The sequence below is a fragment of the Diabrotica virgifera genome, chromosome 1, assembly GCF_917563875.1.
Source record: "Diabrotica virgifera virgifera chromosome 1, PGI_DIABVI_V3a".
Classification (NCBI taxonomy): domain Eukaryota; kingdom Metazoa; phylum Arthropoda; class Insecta; order Coleoptera; family Chrysomelidae; genus Diabrotica; species Diabrotica virgifera.
In genome coordinates this window covers 216299241-216320750 of record NC_065443.1, presented here as the reverse complement: position 1 = coordinate 216320750, position 21510 = coordinate 216299241, and the positions used below count along the sequence as shown (strand labels likewise).

Genomic DNA, 21510 nt, shown 5'->3' with positions numbered 1-21510 from the left:
TCATTAATCCATTTGAAAAGCGTTACTCAATGAAAATTAAAGAAAATGACGACATTCAATCTTGCAATTGGGTATTTCTTTGCCATGTTTTAATCCGTTTCATTGCTGAAAAACTTTTTTCAACGGATGCACTTGTAGCCGGAATTATTAAAAATAGGTTTGCCAATTTAAAGGGTTCCTAAAATGCATTATCAAGTTCTGAAGACGTTAAATATTGATACAATTCTTGTACATTTTTTTTAATATAATCATTATAAAGAACTGTCAATTCTGGTTTTTAACTTTACCGTGTCAAATTTTTGTCCATACAGCTGTACAAATTGATGAAAGGCTCTATCTGAAAATTGTTTGCTTTAAATTAGAAAACCTATTTTTAAGTTGGATAATCATAGTGTCAAAAATTTCAAAAAAAGTCGTCAACGACACTCATCCCTGTTTAATAGGGAACTTGCATAAAATTTTAAATTCGAAAAAAATGTTATAAATCACAACAGAACATAATTTAAAACATGTATCAAATATTAAAAAGTTTTGTTTGGCTTTCGTTTGGCCCCTAAAGATGATTAAAAATTCAAATTAAAACAGGTGGCCCAAAACGCGTCGTGACGTCATTCGTTTAAATTATGTTTACATTCTTCCAAAAAAGTAAACAGAATATAAAATTAGACATTATAAACGTCAGTAAAAAATACAGTTATGTAACCTCACAAGTATTTTTGATCGTTTGAACTATTTTAAATGTCATTTAATAGTGTCAGTGTCAAAACGAATGCCAAACCTAATAGGGAACTTGCACATTTTTTTATTGCATAATAATATTCAGTTTGCTTTAAAAATAAGATTTCCAAAATTTCACGCCTTAAAACCTCATAATAACAGAAGTACAAATTTAAAATCTATATATATATATATATTTTTTGTTTTCTGGCCTTGGTTTAGAGAACCTTTAGTCAATTTAAAATAGTTCAAACGATCAAAAACACTTGTGAGGTTACATAACTGTATTTTCTACTGACGTTTATAATGTCTAATTTTAAATTCTGTTTACTTTTTTGGAAGAATGTAAACATAATTTAAACGAATGACGTCACGACGCGTTTTGGGCCACCTGTTTTAATTTGAATTTTTAATCATCTTTAGGGGCCAAACGAAAGCCAAACAAAACTTTTTAATCTTTGATACATGTTTTAAATTATGTTCTGTTGTGATTTATAACATTTTTTTCGAATTTAAAATTTTATGCAAGTTCCCTATTGCACGAACACTGTAATAGGTAAGTAACCATTGTAACCATTCCAAAAAGTAGTGACAAGCCCACTAATATCCACAGCGCGCTTACGCCTTCGCCTTTCAAAATTTTCAGACACGAGCCGTCTTCGACCGTCCGACCGATATGATAGCCGATGGACCTTCATTTGTATCCACATTTAAAAGTGGTAACGTTAACCTTCAACTGAGTCGCATAAATTCGCCAATATTTTCGTGCGTCTAGTTGGTTTTTTAGTGAACTACTATTAACACTCATATTTCTATTGAAAAAAAAAAATAAATAAAATGGAATTATTTCACAGTAGTCATAAAATATTTATTTGCAAGATTGTTAACTGTTACCAATGGTAACAGTGGTTACATGGACGCTTCGCCAGTGCCAAACACGACCCCCTCACGGAAGGGGGTGAGTGGTAACTTAAAAATTTTTAAATAGAAACTCCGCGATATTTTTCGAAATTAACATCAGATCAAAAAACTAAAAAAAAACAAAAAACATCTTCAATATTTTTCAAAAATCTATCGAATGACACCAAAGACGACCCCCCACGGAGGAGGAGTTACTTTAAAATTTTAAATAGGAACCCCCATTTTTTATTGCAGATTTGGATTGTTTACGTAAAAATAAGTAACTTTTATTCGAGACATTTTTTCGAATTATGGATAGATGGCGCAATAATTGGAAAAAAAAACGATTTTTGAAAATGGAAAATCCCCACTAAAAAGGAAACCTTTACTTAATTTTTTTTTGTTTCAGGACCTACTCTTCACAACCCAATATGTCCCCATGACGCTTTAGTAACTGCAAATTTAGCATCCAATGCTCCCCTACTAATATAATACTCAGTTCATTAGAATATTTGGTCGTTAATGGAGAATTATCTCTTTATGAAAGCCTTTTCAAATAAATAGTAAAACACAAACATTGAAAAATTTAGACGATTTATGGTAACTTAAGCAAGAATTAAAACATTATCCATTCTTCAAATAACCTCTTGGTACATTGTCACTAAGAGACTGCAGATTAAAAAAAATATTATATTCATTTTTCCCAAGTAAAAAGATAAACAATAATGAGACTTTATTCAACGTAATATTGAAGTAAAGACTTATGTCGTACATTGGTATATGAATTTATTACAATTATTTAAAAGTTATCCAAAAGATAATGGAAAATCACAAATCGTTTTCGGTCAAAACTGACCATCTTGACTGTGAAACGTCCAGTGAACAGGTAGTTGAAACTCGCTACGGTAGAAGGTGTGAAAACTTTTCAGTTACCTTGTTAAAATATATCACATTACAAATAATGCGACATTAAGTCGCAACCACATTTTGATGCAACATGTGGATGTATTTCAGCCCTGTTCGAAATAAGGACGTGGTCCTTTGGTGAGAAGCAACGACCAACTCTAGTTGGGGTTGCCTCCCACCAAAGCACCACGTGCCTCATTTGAGCAGGGATGAAATACATCCACATGTTGTATGAAAATCTTAAGAGTAAACAGTAGCGATCAACAGGTAGCAACAAAATATAACTTCGGGAGATAGTATCATAAACTTTGGCAACAGTGATAATCTTTGACATTATCTAAGATTAATATTTTGACAATATCATAGTCGCGCTAAATGGAAGTAATAGAAAACGATTTTATTATTAATAAATAGATATTTATAAAAATAAACCGAAATGGGTGAAAATTTTATGTTAAGATAGGTATTTAGAAAGGTATTTGCATGAAATATCTAATAATAAAACAATAATAAATAATCATTTTTTGTTGTGAAGCGAAACAAATTTCGATTTTCGCATAATTTTGGCACGGTTTTTAATGGACTTTTTCTTGGAAGGTTTCACTTTATTTTTCGTTTGATTTACTTTTTCCATTTTGTTAAACTATTGATAATATTGCTATTAATAACAATGTAACTGAAAGGTTAACACCTTCTACCGTAGCTAGTTTCAACTACCTGTACACTGGACGTTTCATACTGAATATGGTCAGTTTTGACCGAAAACGTTTTGTGATTTTCCATTATCTTTTGGATAATATTTAAAGAATTTTAATAAATTCATATACCAATATACGATAGAAGTCTTTACTTCAATATTACGTTGTTTTATCGATGGTATACAGCCAAATGTAGGTTTACCCTTTTTAAATTCTTTTGAGAATTTATTTATCAAAAATTTTATTGAAAAAATCCTTTGTAAAATGTCTAAAAACTTTTATTAAAATCCCTTTAAGGGCTACATCACAACAGAACGTTTTCAATTTAATCATCATCAGTGTTATAATAAACAGGTTGAATGCTAGCTGAGCCACAAAAAAATACCACGGTGAGAACCCTTTAAATGATACGGTTATATTACAAATGCATATTTATTTAAAATTCCATAAGATGGATATAATGAATAAAGAATAATGCCCTTGGGTAAGGTATGAACCTTCCCATCACGTGGGATGTAAATTGAGTTGCTGTCTTTACATTACGACAATTCATCAAGTTACCGTCAAATTGTAATGTAAAGACAACAACTCAATTTACATCCCACGTGATGGGAAGGTTCATACCTTACCTAAGGGCATAATTCTTTATTTATCTATTCTTATAAATATGCATTTGTAATATAGCTACACACCATTTAAAGGGTTCTCACCCTGGTATTTTTTTGGTGGCTCAGCTAGCATTCAACCTGTTTATTATAACACTGATGATAATTTTGTAATAAAATCCAAAACGCTCTGTTGTGCTTAAAGGAATTTTAATAAAAGTTTTATAGTCTAAGAGCTAGTGAACCCTCCGACTAACGGTCGTCCTGTAAGGCTAAAATTTTTTCTAGTGATAATTCATAGCACACCAAGGCTAAAAACCATGACCTGGCAGGCCTTAGCGGTGCACGTGTATCTACCAGGTGAATCGAAAAGTGCAAATTTAGGGGGTAAAATAAACTTTCTCCTGTAAGGTTTAAGTTTAAGTATGTGTTTGAGTAAGTCATTTAGAAGAAATGTGTACAATGACAGGCGATTCTGAAGAGCATAAGACCTTGCCAGGCGAGGGGAAAGATTAGGGGTTTTTCCTAAAATTATTCTTTTTGCATCGAACAATTTTTTTTTAGGTTTTTTGAATCATTCCAAACAGAAAACGTCTTTAGTGATTTTTCTCTTAAGTTAATAGTTTTTGTTATATGAACGATTGAAAATTTTGAAAATCGAGAAATCGGCCATTTTTAACCCTAAATCGGACATTTATCTAAAAATTTCAATGTTTCCAAGGTACGTAGATATTCTTTAAACATTGATTGATGAAATGCCGAAGAGTTTTTGCAATAAAATATCGAAAACCTCTTTGTTTTTTTAATTGCTAATCAAGCGTGTGCGACACTGTAGTATAAGTGAGGACGTTTGAGTTTGCATAAATTCATTATCTCGAGAATGGGCAAATTTCAAGAGAAATCCTCAGACAGGTCGATTTTTATTTTTGAATTAGGACTTTTTGGCATATATATAATACTAGTGACGTCATCCATCTGGGCGTGATGACGTAATCGATGATTTTTTTAAATAAGAGTAGGGGTTGTGTGATAGCTCATTTGAAAGGTTATTTAATTCTATATTCAGCAATATAAACATTAACATAATTATTTATACAGGGTGTACAAAAAAACTTTTTCTTCTATTTGTCAAATTTAATCAAAGTTAATTTAATAAAAAAAATTTTTTTGTACACCCTGTATAAATAATTATGTTAATGTTTATGTTATATATACAAGCTGTACGCTCCCGAGGAAGCTGAAGCTGTTTTCACTTGAAGATCCTTTTTGTGGGGGATCATCCCATTCTGACTTTGGTTTTACAATTGCTGGTGTGACTTCGCTGTTTCCACTACCTTTCTCCATTCTTCTCTCTCTCTGATTTTGCTTCCTATATTTCTAATTTCCATACTTCTTAAGTCTTCTTCCACTTGTTGTCTCCATCTGAGTTTAGGCCTGCCTCTGGTTCTTGTACCTGGTGGTATCCATTCGGTTATAAGTCTTAACGGATTGTTCTTCTCTCTTCTCATTATGTGTCCATACCATCTAATTCTCTGTGCTTTTGTTGCTCTTACTATGTTCTCTTGACCCATCCATTCTTGTATTTCGTGGTTCATCCATTGCCTTGCATCCTCTTCGTTTTCCCTCTTTGGTCCCAGAATTTTTCTCATAATTTTTCTCTCAAAAACTTTCAGCTGCTCTTCTTCTCTTGCTGTTAATGTGAATGTCTCCAAAGCATATAGCACTATTGGTCTTATGGTCGTTTTGTAGATTTTCATTTTTGTATTTCGGCTTATCTTCTTATCTTTGAAAATTTTTTTATTTCTGTAGAATGCTTTGTTTCCTGCTTGAATTCTTCTTTTCATATCTACACTTTCATTTCTTCTGTTGACTAATACTCCCAAATATTTGAATGTTTCAACCTCTTCGAAGCTGTGTGCGTCTATTGTCATTTCTGTCAGTTGCGTCTTCTTTTTTTTACTTACATTCATGTATTTTGTTTTATTTTCATTTATTTCCAGTCCTCTTAGTTTGGATTCGTTTTCTATTTCTTGAAAGGTTTTCTTTAATGCCTTTTTATCTGTTGCTACTATGGTTATATCGTCCGCATATCCAATTATTTGTACTGTATTTTTATTTATAGTTCCTGCGTTTGACAACTTTTTTATTATCTTATCTAATGATAGAATAAATAGTACAGTTGAGAGCGCATCTCCTTGTCTTACTCCATTTTTAATTTTTATTATTTCTGTTCCCTGATTCTTATAGAAAAATAATAAATTACATGAGAGAAGAAAAAATAGTACACCATAGCTATCAACTCAAACAAGAAAGAGCATATAGAGTCGTACTAAGAGGTTTACACCATTCTATACCCTTAGAGCAAATAAAATCTGAATTATTAAGGCAAGGCCACACAGTCAGAAATGTTTTAAACATCCGGCACAGAGTAACAAAAGAGCCCCTACCATTATTTTTCGTCGATTTGGAACCAAAAAACAACAATAATAAAGTTTTTAATGTGGAATTTATATACAATACCAGAATTAGAGTAGAAGCTCCGAAACACAAGAACACCATTGTGCAATGCACTCGATGTCAGGCATACGGACACTCTAAGTCATACTGTTATAAACCTTATAAATGTGTTAAATGTGGAGGATCACACGACACCAAAAGTTGCACAAAGCCGAAAGACACACCTGCAACATGTACTCTTTGCAAGGGCAACCACCCAGCGAACTATAAAGGCTGCACTGTTTATCGAGACTTATTAAAAGCAAAGAACAGGAATAACGACACAACTGGACCTAGAAACACACAAGGATACATAAATCCCAATCCAGCACTGCACCAAATGACTCAACAATATGCGCAAAATGGAATGAATTATGCTCAAGTAACCTCAGGAAACATCAACAGACCAAATAATGGTGAAGATATAACACACATGATGTCAAGCTTCTTAAATGAATTCAAAAATCTATTTAATCAACTTCTGAACCAAAATAGCATGATTCTGAACATGCTAACAACAGTCATTAGTAAAATAACGAATTAATGGCTCCATCAATTAGAATAGCCGCCTGGAACGCCAACGGGCTACCAAACCATGTACTGGAAATCACAGCATTTTTAAAAGTAAATAAATTAGATGTTCTTCTCATCTCAGAATCACACTCAACCGAAAGAACAGTAGTAAAAATCCCTTTATACACAACGTACCTTACTCATCATCCTGATGGAACTGCTCACGCAGGAACAGCAATTATTATTAAATCTTCTATTAAACACTATTTCCTACAAAATTACGCCACACCTAAAATACAAGGAACCATACTAAAAATAGAAACATTCACATGGCCACTTGCCATTGCAGCAATTTACTGTCCTCCTAAACACTCCATATCAATTGAAGAATACGAGACCTTTTTTCAAGAACTAGGACCCCGATTTATAGCAGCTGGAGACTGGAACGCCAAACACACCGTATGGGGATCGAGGCTTATAACACCAAAGGGTAGAAATTTATTGGCGTGCTCGCAGAGAAATAATTTAAACTTCCTTTCGACAGGTCAGCCAACGTATTGGCCGACCGATCAAAACAGGATTCCTGACCTGCTAGACTTTGCCGTTATCAAAGGTATCTCAAATATACATTACAAAATAGAACCCAGTCTTGATTTAAGTTCAGATCACACCGCAATAATCATAACACTAAGTACAACTGTAATTTGGAAGGAACCTGTGGCAAAACTCTGCAATAAAAGAACCAACTGGGAACAATTTCAAGCTATTATTAACACAAATATAAACTTAAAACATCGAATTAAAGAACCCCATGAAATAGAAAAAGCAGTGCAACATTTAACAGAAGTAATACAAGATGCTGCATGGAAGTCAACTCCAGATGATAAAAAAATTACCACCCATGATCATAACATTCCTTTACAAATTAAAGAAATTTTAAATGAAAAAAGAAGAGCTAGAGCCAAATGGCAGCGGTCAAGGAATCCCCGGGATAAAACACAATTAAATCGGTTAACACATCAACTGCGTACAGCTTTAATCCAGGCCCGTAATGAGACTTTTAAATATTACATCTCCAACCTAACACCTAATGACCATTCATTATGGCAAGCGACCAAAAAATTCAAGAGACCAATAACATCTATTCCACCAATTAGAAAATCGGATCTAAGCTGGGCAAAAACTGATGAAGAAAAATCAAACACATTAGCACAACACCTCGCCCAGGTATTTAGTCTACATACAGAAGTCAATGCTGAAGATGAAGAAGTATACACATTTCTCGACGCTCCTTGTCAATTATCACTACCACTGAAACCATGTACACCAACAGAGATCTGGAAGGCGATAAATAAAACAAACCCTCATAAGGCTCCAGGTTATGACTTAATTAATGGTGATGTACTAAAGCATTTGCCTAGAAAAGCGATAGTCCTGCTAACTATTGTATATAACAGCATGATAAGACTGTGTCACTTTCCTATTCAATGGAAATACGCACAAATAATTATGATTGCGAAACCGGGAAAACCGCCTACAGAACCCTCCTCCTATCGTCCTATAAGCCTTCTACCAATAATGTCAAAAATTTTCGAAAGACTTCTTTTAGTCCGAATTCTCGAAAGAATAAACATAAATAACATAATACCTGACCATCAATTTGGCTTTCGACAGAACTACTCAACAATACAGCAGTGCCATAGGATTGTAAATTATATAAAAGAAACTTTAGAGGGAAAGAAAATGTGTGCGGCAGTATTCCTTGATGTGGAAAAAGCATTTGATAAGGTGTGGCATAAAGGCCTGTTGTATAAAGTGAAAAAGAATATGCCTAATGAAATATACCTGATATTAAAATCATATCTGAACGAGCGATTTTTCCAAATCAAAGTAAATACCTCACTTTCCAAATATCATCCTATACAATCCGGAGTACCTCAAGGTAGTGTCCTCGGTCCCTTCCTTTATCTCCTTTACACTGCTGATATACCTGCTGATGATGACATTACTATGGCCACATTTGCCGACGATACAGGAATCCTTACATCAGACGATAACCCAGATAGAGCTTCTAACAAACTGCAAAACTATTTAAGTTCACTTCAAACATGGTTAACAAAATGGAAGATTAAAGTAAACGGTGAAAAGTCTTCACAAATTACGTTCACAACAAGAAGGATCGACTGTCCACAGGTTCATATTAACAACATTCCTATCCCCTTAAAATCAGATGTCAAGTACCTGGGACTCCATTTGGACCGAAAGCTGACATGGAAGAACCATATCAAAACCAAGAAAGCTCAACTAAATTTAAAAGTCAGACAAATGTATTGGCTGCTAGGTAAAAGATCCCAGTTATCATTAGAAAACAAAGTATTATTATACAAAATTATACTAAAGCCGATATGGAGTTATGGTATAGAGTTATGGGGCTGCAGCAAACCGAGCAACACTAAAATACTGCAAACTTTTCAATCAAAGACGCTGCGCATGATAGCGAATGCACCATGGTACGTCTCCAATATAACTATCCATAATGACCTTGGGATACCATTCATCGAAGATGTTATTAGACTACAGGCAACCAAAGCCCAAGAAAGAAATTTCGCCCATGAAAGTCAAACTATTCAACAACTCTATCAGCCGCCACTTGTGGGAAGAAGACTGAAAAGGACATGGCCAGAGGACCTAACTGATTAGGTGTATTGGAGAACCATCGATGGATGGTGCCCAAAGCATGCCAGGATTCAAGACTTTGCTACTATTTGCTAAATACTCTGTGTTGTAATTGGAGTAGATTGTAAATTTGCACTTAATAAAATGAAAAAAAAAAAAAAAATTATTTCTGTTCTCTCTCTTCCGGTGTCTATTGTTGCTTGGGAATCTCGCATTGTCATTTCTATCATTCTTATAATTTTATTTGGTATTTTGCTCTCTTGTAAGTCTTGGATCATTTTTCTTCTACTTAGTTTGTCAAAAGCCTGTTTAAAGTCTAGAAAAAGTATATGTGCTTCTCCGTCGTACTCGTATGTTTTCTCTATCGCTTGTTTTAGTGTATGGATAGCATCTATCGTGGATCTTCCTTTTCTGAAACCGTACTGGTAGTCTCCTATGCTTTGTTCTGTGTATATTGTTAGTCTGTCTCTAATTATACCAGTCAGTACTTTATATGTTACATTCAGTAAATTAATTGCTCGGTAGTTTTTACATATCCTGTGGTCTCCTTGTTTTGGGATTGTCACAATAATTCCTGTCTTCCATTCTTCGGGCATTGTTTCCTTATTCCATATATTCTGTATTAGTTCATAAATCTTTCTGTATAGTGCTTCACCCCCGTATTTTATAAGTTCTGCACATATTCCGTCGTCTCCCGCTGTTTTCCCGTTTTTCAGTTTGCATATTGTATCTTTTACTTCTGTATAGGTCAATTCTTCTTCTTCACCTTGTTCCGGGTTCATTATTGTTTCTCTTTCTTCTTCTACATCCGTTTCTTGATACATTTCTTCGAAATACTTCTGCCATGTTTCTGCTTCTATGGCTACATTAGCTGTCCGTTTTCTACTACCTAGCTTTAAGTATTGGTACAGTGGTTTTGAATTGTGTCTCTTATTTTCTGTTTCGATCTCGTTCATAATTTCGTCTACTTTTTTATTTTTCTTTGATTTAAACAATTTCTTTGTCTTTTTCCTTTGATCTTGGTATTTTTCTCGTTCCTCTTCTTTACCTGTGCTTAGCCATTTCAATCTTGTTTTATTCTTTTCGTCCACTGCTAGTTTGCACTCTTCGTCAAACCAATTGTTTCTTCTTTCTTTTTGCATTTTTCCAACTACTTTCTCTGCTGCAGTGTTTATTCCTTGTTTGATTTTTTTCCACTGCTCCTCCATTTCTTGTTCCTCCTTGAACTGCATCTCTACATTTACTTCTTTTACAAATCTTCTTTTTACTCCTTTATCTTTCAATTTATCTACGTCCCATCTTCCCTGTGCTTTTCGTCTTTCATTCTTTGTTGTTTTTATTTTACATTTTGCAATCACTAGCATATGGTCCGAATCGATGTTTGCCCCTCTGTGAGATCTCACGTCATTTATCGACTGTTTGTGTGACTTTTTAATAAGTACATGGTCTATTTGATTCCCCTCCAGACTGCCTGGTCTCATCCATGTTATCTTGTGTATGTTTTTGTGTTTATATCTCGTGCTACTTATGTCCATGTTTAATGCCGCTGCTAAATTACATAATCTTTCTCCATTATTGTTTGTTGTGCTACGTAATGAGTTTTCCCCTGCAACCTCCCTAAAGCATTTTTCTTTACCTATTTGTACGTTGAAATCGCCTATAATAATTAATATATCTTCTCCCGGGATTTTTTCGGCATTTTCTTCTAGTGTTTCATAGAACTGTTGTTTTATTAAGTCATCACTGTTTTCTGTGGGTGCATAGACATTTATTATGGACAACTTGTTCGGTTTGCTGTTTACTCTTATGTATGATAATCTTTGACTTATGGGTTTAAATTCCATAACTTTATGCCTCATTTCCCCTAACACAATAAAAGCAGTTCCTCCATATCCTTGTTTTTCTTCTCCAGCATACCATACTGTATAATTTTCTTTTTAATATATGTTTTTTAATAATGTTTATGTTAGTGAATAGAAAATTCAATAACCTTTCAAATGAGCTATCACACAACCCCTACTCTCATTTAAAAAAATCATCGATTACGTCATCACGCTCAGATGGATGACGTCACTAGTATTATATATATGCCAAAAAGTCCTAATTTAAAAATAAAAATCGACCTGTCTGAGGATTTCTCTTGAAATTTGTCCATTCTCGAGATAATGAATTTATGCAAACTCAAACGTCCTCACTTATACTACAGTGTCGCACCTGCTTGATTAGCAATTAAAAAAACAAAGGGGTTTTCGATATTTTATTGCAAAAAACTCTTCGGGATTTCATTAATCAATGTTTAAAGAATATCTACGTATCTTGGCAACATTGAAATTTTTAGAAAAGTGTCCGATTTAGGGTTAAAAATGGCCGATTTCGCAATTTTCAAAATTTTCAATCGCTTATATAACAAAAACTATTAACTTAAGAGAAAAATCACTAAAGACGTTTTCTGTTTGGAATGATTCAAAAAGCCTAAAAAAATTTGTTCGATGAAAAAAGAATAATTTTAGGAAAAACCCCTAATCTTTCCCCTCGCCTGGCAAGGTCTTATGCTCTTCAGAATCGCCTGTCATTGTACACATTTCTTCTGAATGACTTACTCAAAGACATACTTAAATTTAAACCTTACAGGAGAAAGTTTATTTTACCCCCTAAATTTGCACTTTTCGATCCACCTGGTAGATACACGTGCACCACTGAGGCCTGCCAGGTCATGGTTTTTAGCCTTGGTGTGCTATGAATTATCACTAGAAAAATTTCTAGCCTTACAGGACGACCGTTAGTCGGAGGGTTCACTAGCTCTTAGACTATTATACCTTTTACAAAGGATTTTTTCAATAAAATTTTTGTGATTAATGGTATACAGCCAACTACAGGAAAATTCTTTCTTTTCCTTGTGGATTTTTTAAATTTATCCATACTTAAATTAGTTGTTGAGTATCTGTAATTACCTTGGTAAGTCGTTGTTTGGCAGCCATACATCTAATATTATCGTCAAATAAGAATTTGGCATTGAGAAGCGGTACTCTGTTCGTACTAGCACCCGATATTGGCCTGTGTATTGTAATGTGTAAGCACCTAGAATCATCTTTGTCTCCAGTAACTTCTATGTCTTGTAAAAACCCCACTAGTTTGGCCACTCCCCAACCTAAAACAATACATATATAATTACAATACAAATCATGGCTAAAGGTTCTAAACCAAGGCCAGAAACCAAAACAGAAAAATACAAATCTAAAAACGGAAGTTTTCAACAGTTCTTTAAGTGTCAACAAATTTTTCACAAGTACAGTATTTCAACATTGTACGACCATTAAAAACTTGTATTCAGATTTACTAGGAAGTATTTATCGATCGTAAGTTAGTTATCCAGAAATAGAAAAAGTACAAGTCTAATGGAATATTAAACTTATAAGAGCAGTGGCTTTCAATCTTTATGAGTCATGTACCACAAAATGCTTTTTATTATTTTTGGTACCACCTAACTGAAATACCTATCTAGCTAAGTAATCTAATTAACTATAATAGTGGTGCTGATTTTGGTCGTTTTTGCGTTTTGTGTACTACCGCAAATAATGATATGTACCACTAGTGGTACATGTACCACAGATTTAGAACCGTTGTATTAGAGGATACGATCCAAGAGTTAAAAGGGGAAGGAGACACAATGTCTGAAAAGTGATAGAAAATGGCAATGACATATTATAAACTGCAACAACTACCAAGGTATTGCTGTACATAACGTAATTTAAAAAATTGTTTTAGCGCGATGCGGTCATTAGTATCTATATTTTTGACAGGTGCATAAAGTTGACGTGTTTTAAAAAATGACGCATATGGACAACGATTTTCGATCTCTCATTAAATAGTACGGGAGCTAGCGTTGTGTTACAGTAGGAGCTTTATACCGAATAATTTTTATTTGTAGCAGTTGAATAGTTCGATAGTCAGCAAAATGGGCGTCACTCGCCGCACTACCTGCGGTGGAGTTAGAGGTGACAGCATCTGAAAGTAATATAATAAAAAAAATTGTCTGAATAGTCAAGCAGGGATGGCATTTGTTCTTGCATGGCGAGCTACCCCCAAATTGAATTAATCTAACCCTAACCTTTCCTTTAGAGCGGGGTCAATAGTAGTATAAATTTAAAATGGCGGCTGAATTCGCCTTTGCGTTAGACGACGCGCGCCTTTTTGAATTTAAAAGATAACCGTTTTTGCTCAAAATCTCCGCCATTTTTAACTTTTCGACCAGAATAATACGGACTGAAATTGTTGCAAACGGGATTTTCTACAATTTCTTTTTTACAAATTTTTCGTGCGATCAATATTTTCCTAGTTAAGACGGAAGGGGGGGGGAGACGCATAATTATTGAATTATCTCGCTTATTATTAACTATACAGTGAGGACGTTTGAGTTGGAATAAATTAATTATCTCAAGAATGGGTGAATTTGAAGAGAAATCCTGAGACAGGTCGATTTTTAAATTAGGACTTTTTGGCATATATTTAATACTAGTGACGTCATCCATCTGGGCGTGATGACGTAATCGATGATTTTTTTAAGCGAGAGTAGGGGTTGTATGACAGCTCACTTGAAAGGTTATTTAATTCTCGATTCAGTAATATAAACGTTAACATAATTATTTATACAGGGTGTCCAAAAACATTAATTTTTAATTAAATTAATTGAGATAAAGAGAAGAATGTACATAGGCAAATTCATTTAATTCAAAATTCATTTTAGTGCTGTCAGAAAACAGAAAAAACTATTTATTTGACAAATAAATATTGTTTTCGCTTAAATTCAATGTTAAAGCTGCCACCCACCTGTCTCTTAGAAGTTTGAACATTGAATTTAAGCGAAAAGCTATAGTCCTGTCGCCAGGGGGGGTACAACGGCCTCGTTAATTCAGATGGACTTACCCAAGTTTTTTTTATGTATTTTGACCCGTAGAACACGAATTTTTTGGGTAACAGTTGATCCGGATGTCGATAAGATTGTTATAGACCAAGAACTTGAGGAATCAAATAACAGCGATTTTTGGCAAAACAAAACAATATTTTGTATTTTTTGGGTCATTTTAAGCAAAAAATATTTCTACAAGTTTTTTAGTAGGATGCACAGTTTTCGAGATAAACGCGGTTGAACTTTCAAAAAATCGAAAAACTGCAATTTTTAAACCCGAATAACTTTTGATTAAAAAATAAAATAGCAATTCTGCTTAGCGCCTTTGAAAGTTCAAGTCAAATTATGTCGGTTTTGATTATTTGCATTGCTAAAAATTTATTGTGTTATTGTTAAACAAAGCTACAAACCACTAGTGCGTGAGTGATGTTTCTATGATTTCTCATTTAAAATCGAACGAGTAGGTAGAATAGGTACTAGTGCAATCAAGACTATTTCTACGTTACATGCGTTAAAACGCATGTAAAAGCACGGGAAACCCTACGTGTTTATAGCTTTGTTAAACAATAAAAAAATAAATTTTTACCAATGCAAATAATCAAAACCGATATAATTTGACTTAAACTTTCAAATGCGGTAAGCAGACTTGCTATTTTATTTTTTAATCAAAAGTTATTCGGGTTCAAAAATTGCAATTTTTCGATTTTTTTAAAGTTCAACCGCGTTTATCTCGAAAACTGTGCATCCTACGAAAAAACTTGTAGAAATATTTTTTACTTAAAATGGCCCAAAAAATACAAAATATTGTTTTGTTTTGCCAAAAATCGCTGTTATTTGATTCCTCAAGTTCTTGGTCTATAACAATCTTATCGACATCCGGATCAACTGTTACCCAAAAAATTCGTGTTCTACGGGTCAAAATACATAAAAAAAACTTGAGTAAGTCCATCTGAATTAACGAGGCCGTTGTACCCCCCCTGGCGACAGGACTACTATGTTTATTTGTGAAATAAACATTTTTACCTGTTTCCTGACAGCAGTCAAATGTTTTTTGAATTAAATAAATTGCTCACATTCTTCTTTTTGTGTCATTTAATTTAATCAAAAAAAAATATTGTTCTGAAGCTATTTTCTTGTGGCATTTTTATAATCAAGTATATTCAAATGGGAAATAAGCCACAATTTTACCTAAAAATGATTTTATTAACGTTTCGACGCCCAAGTCGGGTGTCGTTGTCAAAATACAAAATAATACTAAATAAACAAAAATGTTGTTGCTTAGTAAAAAATTCTTCTAATAATTTATTTAATCTGACTCATTTATATCGGCAATTCAGACACGTATTATACATTTTAAAGTAGACGACTGTAAAATGATATTGCCAATATTGATGAGTTGCGTTCCTGGGACGACTTTACTAAACGATAGTTCATTTGATTACATGAAATCAATCCCAACTCAAGAATATCCGCCACAAAAAATCATAGCATGTGATCTGTCTTTAAAAAGACAACCAAATGCAACGGTGGTACTGAAATTCTCGCGTTAGAGATTCCACAGTAAATCACGAGGAAAAACCAGGAAAAACCTCGTGATACTATCCCGACATCGTAAGTATTAAATATCAAGTCAGAATTTGGTATTAGTTTTGAGAGTAAACTAAATGTAAACCCAAATACCAAATTCTGACTTGATATTTTAAAATATCAAGTCAGAATTTGGTATTAGTTTTGAGAGTAAACTAAATGTAAACCCAAATACTTACGATGTCGGGATAGTATCACGAGGTTTTTTTTGGTTTTCCCTCGTGATTTACTGTGGAATCTCTAACGCGAGAATTTCAGTACCACCGTTGCATTTGGTTGTCTTTTTAAAGACAGATCACATGCTATGATTTTTTGTGGCGGATATTCTTGAGTTGGGATTGATTTCATGTAATCGAATGAACTATCTTTTAGTAAAGTCGTCCCAGGAACGCAACTCATCAATATTGGCAATATCATTTTAAAGTCGTCTACTTTAAAATGTATAATACGTGTCTGAATTGCCGATATAAATGAGTCAGATTAAATAAATTATTAGAAGAATTTTTTACTAGGCAACAACATTTTTGTTTATTTAGTATTATTTTGTATTTTGACAACGACACCCGACTTGGGCGTCGAAACGTTAATAAAATCATTTTTAGGTAAAATTGTGGCTTATTTCCCATTTGAATATACTTGATCAAAAAAAATATTTTTTGGCCACCCTGTATAAATAATTAGGTCATTGTTTATATCTCTAAATAGAGAATTGAATAACCTTTCAAATAAGCTAGCACACAACCCATACTCTCATTTAAAAAAATCATCGATTACGTCATCACACCCAGATGGATGGTGTCACTAGTATGATATATGCCAAAAAGCCACAATTTAAAAATAAAAATCGGCCTGTCTCAGGATTTTTCTCTAAATTCACTCATTCTCGAGATAATGAATTTATTCCAACTCAAACGTCCTCACTGTATATAAAAAAATGGAGAGAATTATATTTTATATAATTTTGATATCTTTCATTTTTTTTTCTAAAATCAATATTTAAGGTCTTAGGTTCGTTCCTGCTTATGGCTTGCTGCTGATGGTCAGACAAACTTGCAACATACTGTTGTTGCATTGTAATTAATAAACCCGCACGTTCTACACATCAATTATATATTACATATATATTGTATATAGGACCTCTCCCCGTATCATTTTTCCCGCGCCAGTCACAGAAAACTTTTTTGAAAGACTCGATTTTGCACGTACATATCTTCACGGTGTCTAACAAACTATTTTTATTTTTTTAAACATACTAACATTAAAAGTTTTGATGACTTACCTAGTCTCTTAGTGTCTGGCTCTACAAGTATCAACTGTAAAATGTCGATCACTAAAAATCGCCTCATTTTTGTACCGTCCTTGTACATCACCGTGCAGGCAATCAGATCAGAATTGTCTAGAAAAATATGCCATTTCATGAGGGGTTTTCTTTAGTTTATGGACCACGAGACTTATACAATCACTAGTATTTGGACAATCAACGATAGTGAGCGAGCAAAGTTATTTAATATGTTACAAAATGCGAAGCAAAGCAGTTAAATGGAAGTATTATATAAATGGTTAATATGCATATGCAAACATGTAAGCCCAAGTGGAACCTGTAGTGGTTTTGGTTTTCATTTATGTTGTATTTTATCTGGGGCAATTACCATAATTTTTAGTTTTTCAGGTGTTTTTGTGTTTATCGCTGTTTTCTTAAATTCACTTAACTTTCACTATATTTTCCGTATTTCTAATCTCCATATTTCTCATGTCTTCTCTCACATGTTTCCTCCAACATATTGTAAGTTTTTCTAGAAAATACTACCAGAAAAATAGTTAATAAGTGGGTTTTAACACACAAAACATTATTCGAAAAACTTTGCAACTTTAAATTTATTTGACGTTTCGACTTCCACTTTGGAAATTTCATTTTCCATTTTTTGATAATGATTTCCTAAGTGGAAGTCGAAACGTCAAATAAATTTAATTTCTAACTAATATTGTGGCTTATTCCCAATTAAAATAGTAAATATGTACCTTAAACAATTAAACACAAATCTTTAAATGTTTATTTTTTATTCTTTTAGTTATTAGTAGATTAGTATTAACACATAGAAAGTTTTTAATAAAGGAATTAATGAATATAAATTTTCATTATTCATGATTATCCTTCTTTTTTCAGAAATTTTCTGTTAACCAAGTCTGAAACAGGCTGTTTATTTTAGCTATTAATATGATGTGGTAGACATTTTTGTATATTGTTTCCAACAATGATATTGCCAAAAAATATCTCAAAGTTCAGCAAACCGACTATATTTTTTCTGCTTAATCTGTAATTGTCATATTGAGCTACTCTTTCAGGATGTCTATCATATATCTGCACCTTTCTATATTCGCTATATTTCGATTACATCTCCCGTAGATTATGTGGAAACTAAAATTTCTACATCGATTTTAAATATTTTAGGATCAAGTTCTTCACAATTACTACTTTTTCATCTTTGGCTGTTTCCCCTACTTTCTTTTCTGGTATCCAAACACTTATTCTTGATGTTTCTTAAATTTACTCGTTGAATTTTTGAATTATTAGTGGATAAATTGGAAACACATTGATTACATTAGTATTTTTTTACTGTTCCAGTTGAAACTATTAGTCGGAGAGATAGAAGCGGATTTTGTGCGTGATAACTAATATGGAAAAAGTATACGGGGATATATTGAATTAGTTGTGTACATGACTTTCCCCAACGGCCGGAAACCAGAGTGGGGGACGAGCGTTTATAAGGGGTCAAAGTCGCGGTTTTTATTATTTTTTTTGTGACGTTCATGATCGACATAGTGCACCAAAATTTGGGAATAAGTAGGTCATGACGTAACTGAGTAAAATCTCTAGAGGCGGAACGCTGCGTGGTCAACAAAGGGGTGGGGGTAGGGGTGAATATAAAAAATATAAAGGGTTTTTTGCGACGTTCATGATTGAGATAGTGCACCAAAATTTGGGAATAAGTAGACCATGACATAATTAAGTAAAATCCCCAGAGCCGGAAACCAGAGTTGGGGACGAGGGTAGTTATGAAGGGTCAAAGTCGCGGTTTTTATTTTTTTTGTGACGCTCATAATCGAGATAGTGGACCAAAATTTGGGAATAAGTAGGTCATGACGTAACTAAGTAAAATCTCCAGGGGAGGACCGCTGCGTGGCCGTTAAAGTGATGGGGGTAGGGGTGAATATAAAAAATATAAGGGGTTTTTTGCGGCGATGTTCGTGATTGAGATAGTGAACCAAAATTTGGGAGTAAGTAGATCATGAAGTAACTAAGCAAAACCTCCAGGGGCGGAAACGAGAGTTGGGGATGAGGGTAGTTTTAAGGGGTAAATCGCAGTTTGTATTATTTTTTTGTGATGCAGCACAACATTTGTCCCCCACGCAGCGTTCCGCCCCTGGAGATTTTATTTAGTAATGTCATGATCTACTTATTCCCAAATTTTGGTGCACTATCTCAATAACGAACGTCGCAAAAATCCCCTTATATTTTTATACTCACCCCTGTCTACCACTCCTTTGTACCCCAAGCATCGTTCCGCCCCTGGAGATTTTACTTAGTTACGTCATGACCTACTTACTCCCAAATTTTGGTGCACTATCTCCATCATGAGCGTCACAAAAAAAAAAATAAAAACCGCGACTTTTACCCCTTATAACTACCCTCGGTCCCCATTCTGGTTTCCGCCTCTGGGGATTTTACTTAGTTATGTCAAGGTCTACTTATTCCCAAATTTTGGTGCACTGTCTCAATCACGAACGTCGCAAAAAAACCCTTATATTTTTTTACATTCACCCCTGCCCCACTCGTTTGTCGGCCACGCAGCGTTCCGCCCCTGGAGATTTTACTTTGTTACGTCATGACCTACTTATTCCCAAATTTTGGTGCACTATGTCGATCATGGGCGTCACAAAAAAAATAAAAACCGCGATTTTGACCCCTTATAACTACCCTCGTCCCCCACTCTGGTTTCCGGCTCTGGGGATTTTACTTAGTTATGTCATGGTCTACTTATTCCCAAATTTTGGTGCACTATCTCAATCATGAACGTCGCAAAAAACCCCTTTTATTTTTTATATTCACCCCTACCCCCTCTCCTTTGTCGGCCCCGCAGCGTTGCGCCCCTAGAGATTTTACTTAGTTACGTCATGACCTACTTATTCCCAAATTTTGGTGCACTATCTTGATCATGAGCGTCACAAAAAATAAAAATAAAAACTGCGACTTTGACCCCTTATAACTACCCTCGTCCCCCACTCTGGTTTCCGGCCGTTGGGGAAAGCCATGTACACAACTAATTTAACATATCCCCGTGTAGTTTTTTCATATTACTTATCACGGACAAAATCCGCTCCTAGCTCTTAGACATGTTATAGGAAAAGTCAAACAATAAGGAATGCACGCAATTTTCCCCTTGTTGCCATATTCTAAATTTGAAAAAATATATAGGGAATAATCAGATTTTTTGACATGCCATTCCTATTACAGCGAGCATTTCATTGGGTCGAATTAGTGACGAGTTTTTATGACATCATTATTATATTTGGTGGGACTGTAAATGGTAACTGACGTATGTCATAATATTGGAGGTTAATATAATGTCAAATTATTGTTTTCAAATTAATTTATTTAGTTTATATTATAACGACAGTTTATTTTTTAACCAACTTTCCTTTCCCTGTCCTTGATTGGTCGATTAGGTTTGTCTTACTGTATGGTAGGTTTAGTTAGGCGTTAATTTTAAGAAATGTTGGCTAAATGGGCACAGCTCCCAAAGGCCATAAAAGAAGAAGAAAAATAATAAACGAACAAAAATCTTACATAACCTTCTATACAACAATGTCAGTTTGACACTTATAGTACATATAGTCATCTTTGTTTCACACTTTAAAGCCAAAGAGAAACAGTGTAGCCGGTAGCTCCTTTGGTTATGTTTTTTATTTGGCAACAGCGCTTGTTTGTTAAACTTGACGGTAGCGAAAAAACTAATATATGAGGAAACATTTGTTGAATTTGTTACCGTCAAGTTTGTACCGGTGGGTAATTAAATATAGACGTGCATTCCTAATTGTTTGACTTCTAGTTTAGGCTCTCAAGCTTTTTGTTTTACCTTAACCTTTTTACTTGTATCCTCTAGTGTATCATCCTTTTTAATTCACGTTTTGTATTATATACGAATCCGTAATTAAACTGATATCCTGCGATAAAATCGTTTTTAATGATTTTTTGGAAACTGTTACTTTTTTGTTTATCTCAAAAGTATTTAATACCTTCTACATCAGTATAGGATTGAATATAAACGTCAAAAGCTTAAGATTTATTCATTTTTAATATACATTTATTATTTTCTTTCTACCAGGTATATTGACTACCATTGCTTGGACCTGTATAGATAGCAATATCCCATTTATACTGAACATTTTTGGAACCAAAAGTTGTTTTGGTTGTTTCTAAAGCAGTATCCTTTTCTTAGGTACTACT

At 33.9% G+C, this 21510-nt stretch overlaps 1 protein-coding gene across 3 annotated transcripts in view; it reads right to left on the bottom strand.

Moving 5' to 3' along the window:
* LOC126882373 (protein CLEC16A homolog) overlaps positions 1-21510 on the bottom strand; it is a 103672-nt gene that overhangs the window by 6189 nt on the left and 75973 nt on the right. For all 3 annotated transcript variants that reach the window (XM_050647282.1, XM_050647284.1, XM_050647278.1), the window contains 2 exons: positions 17284-17400; positions 12463-12659 (listed from right to left, as the gene is read on the bottom strand). In XM_050647282.1, coding sequence (XP_050503239.1) covers positions 12463-12659; positions 17284-17400 — 314 coding nt within the window. The remainder of the gene's footprint in view (positions 1-12462; positions 12660-17283; positions 17401-21510) is intronic.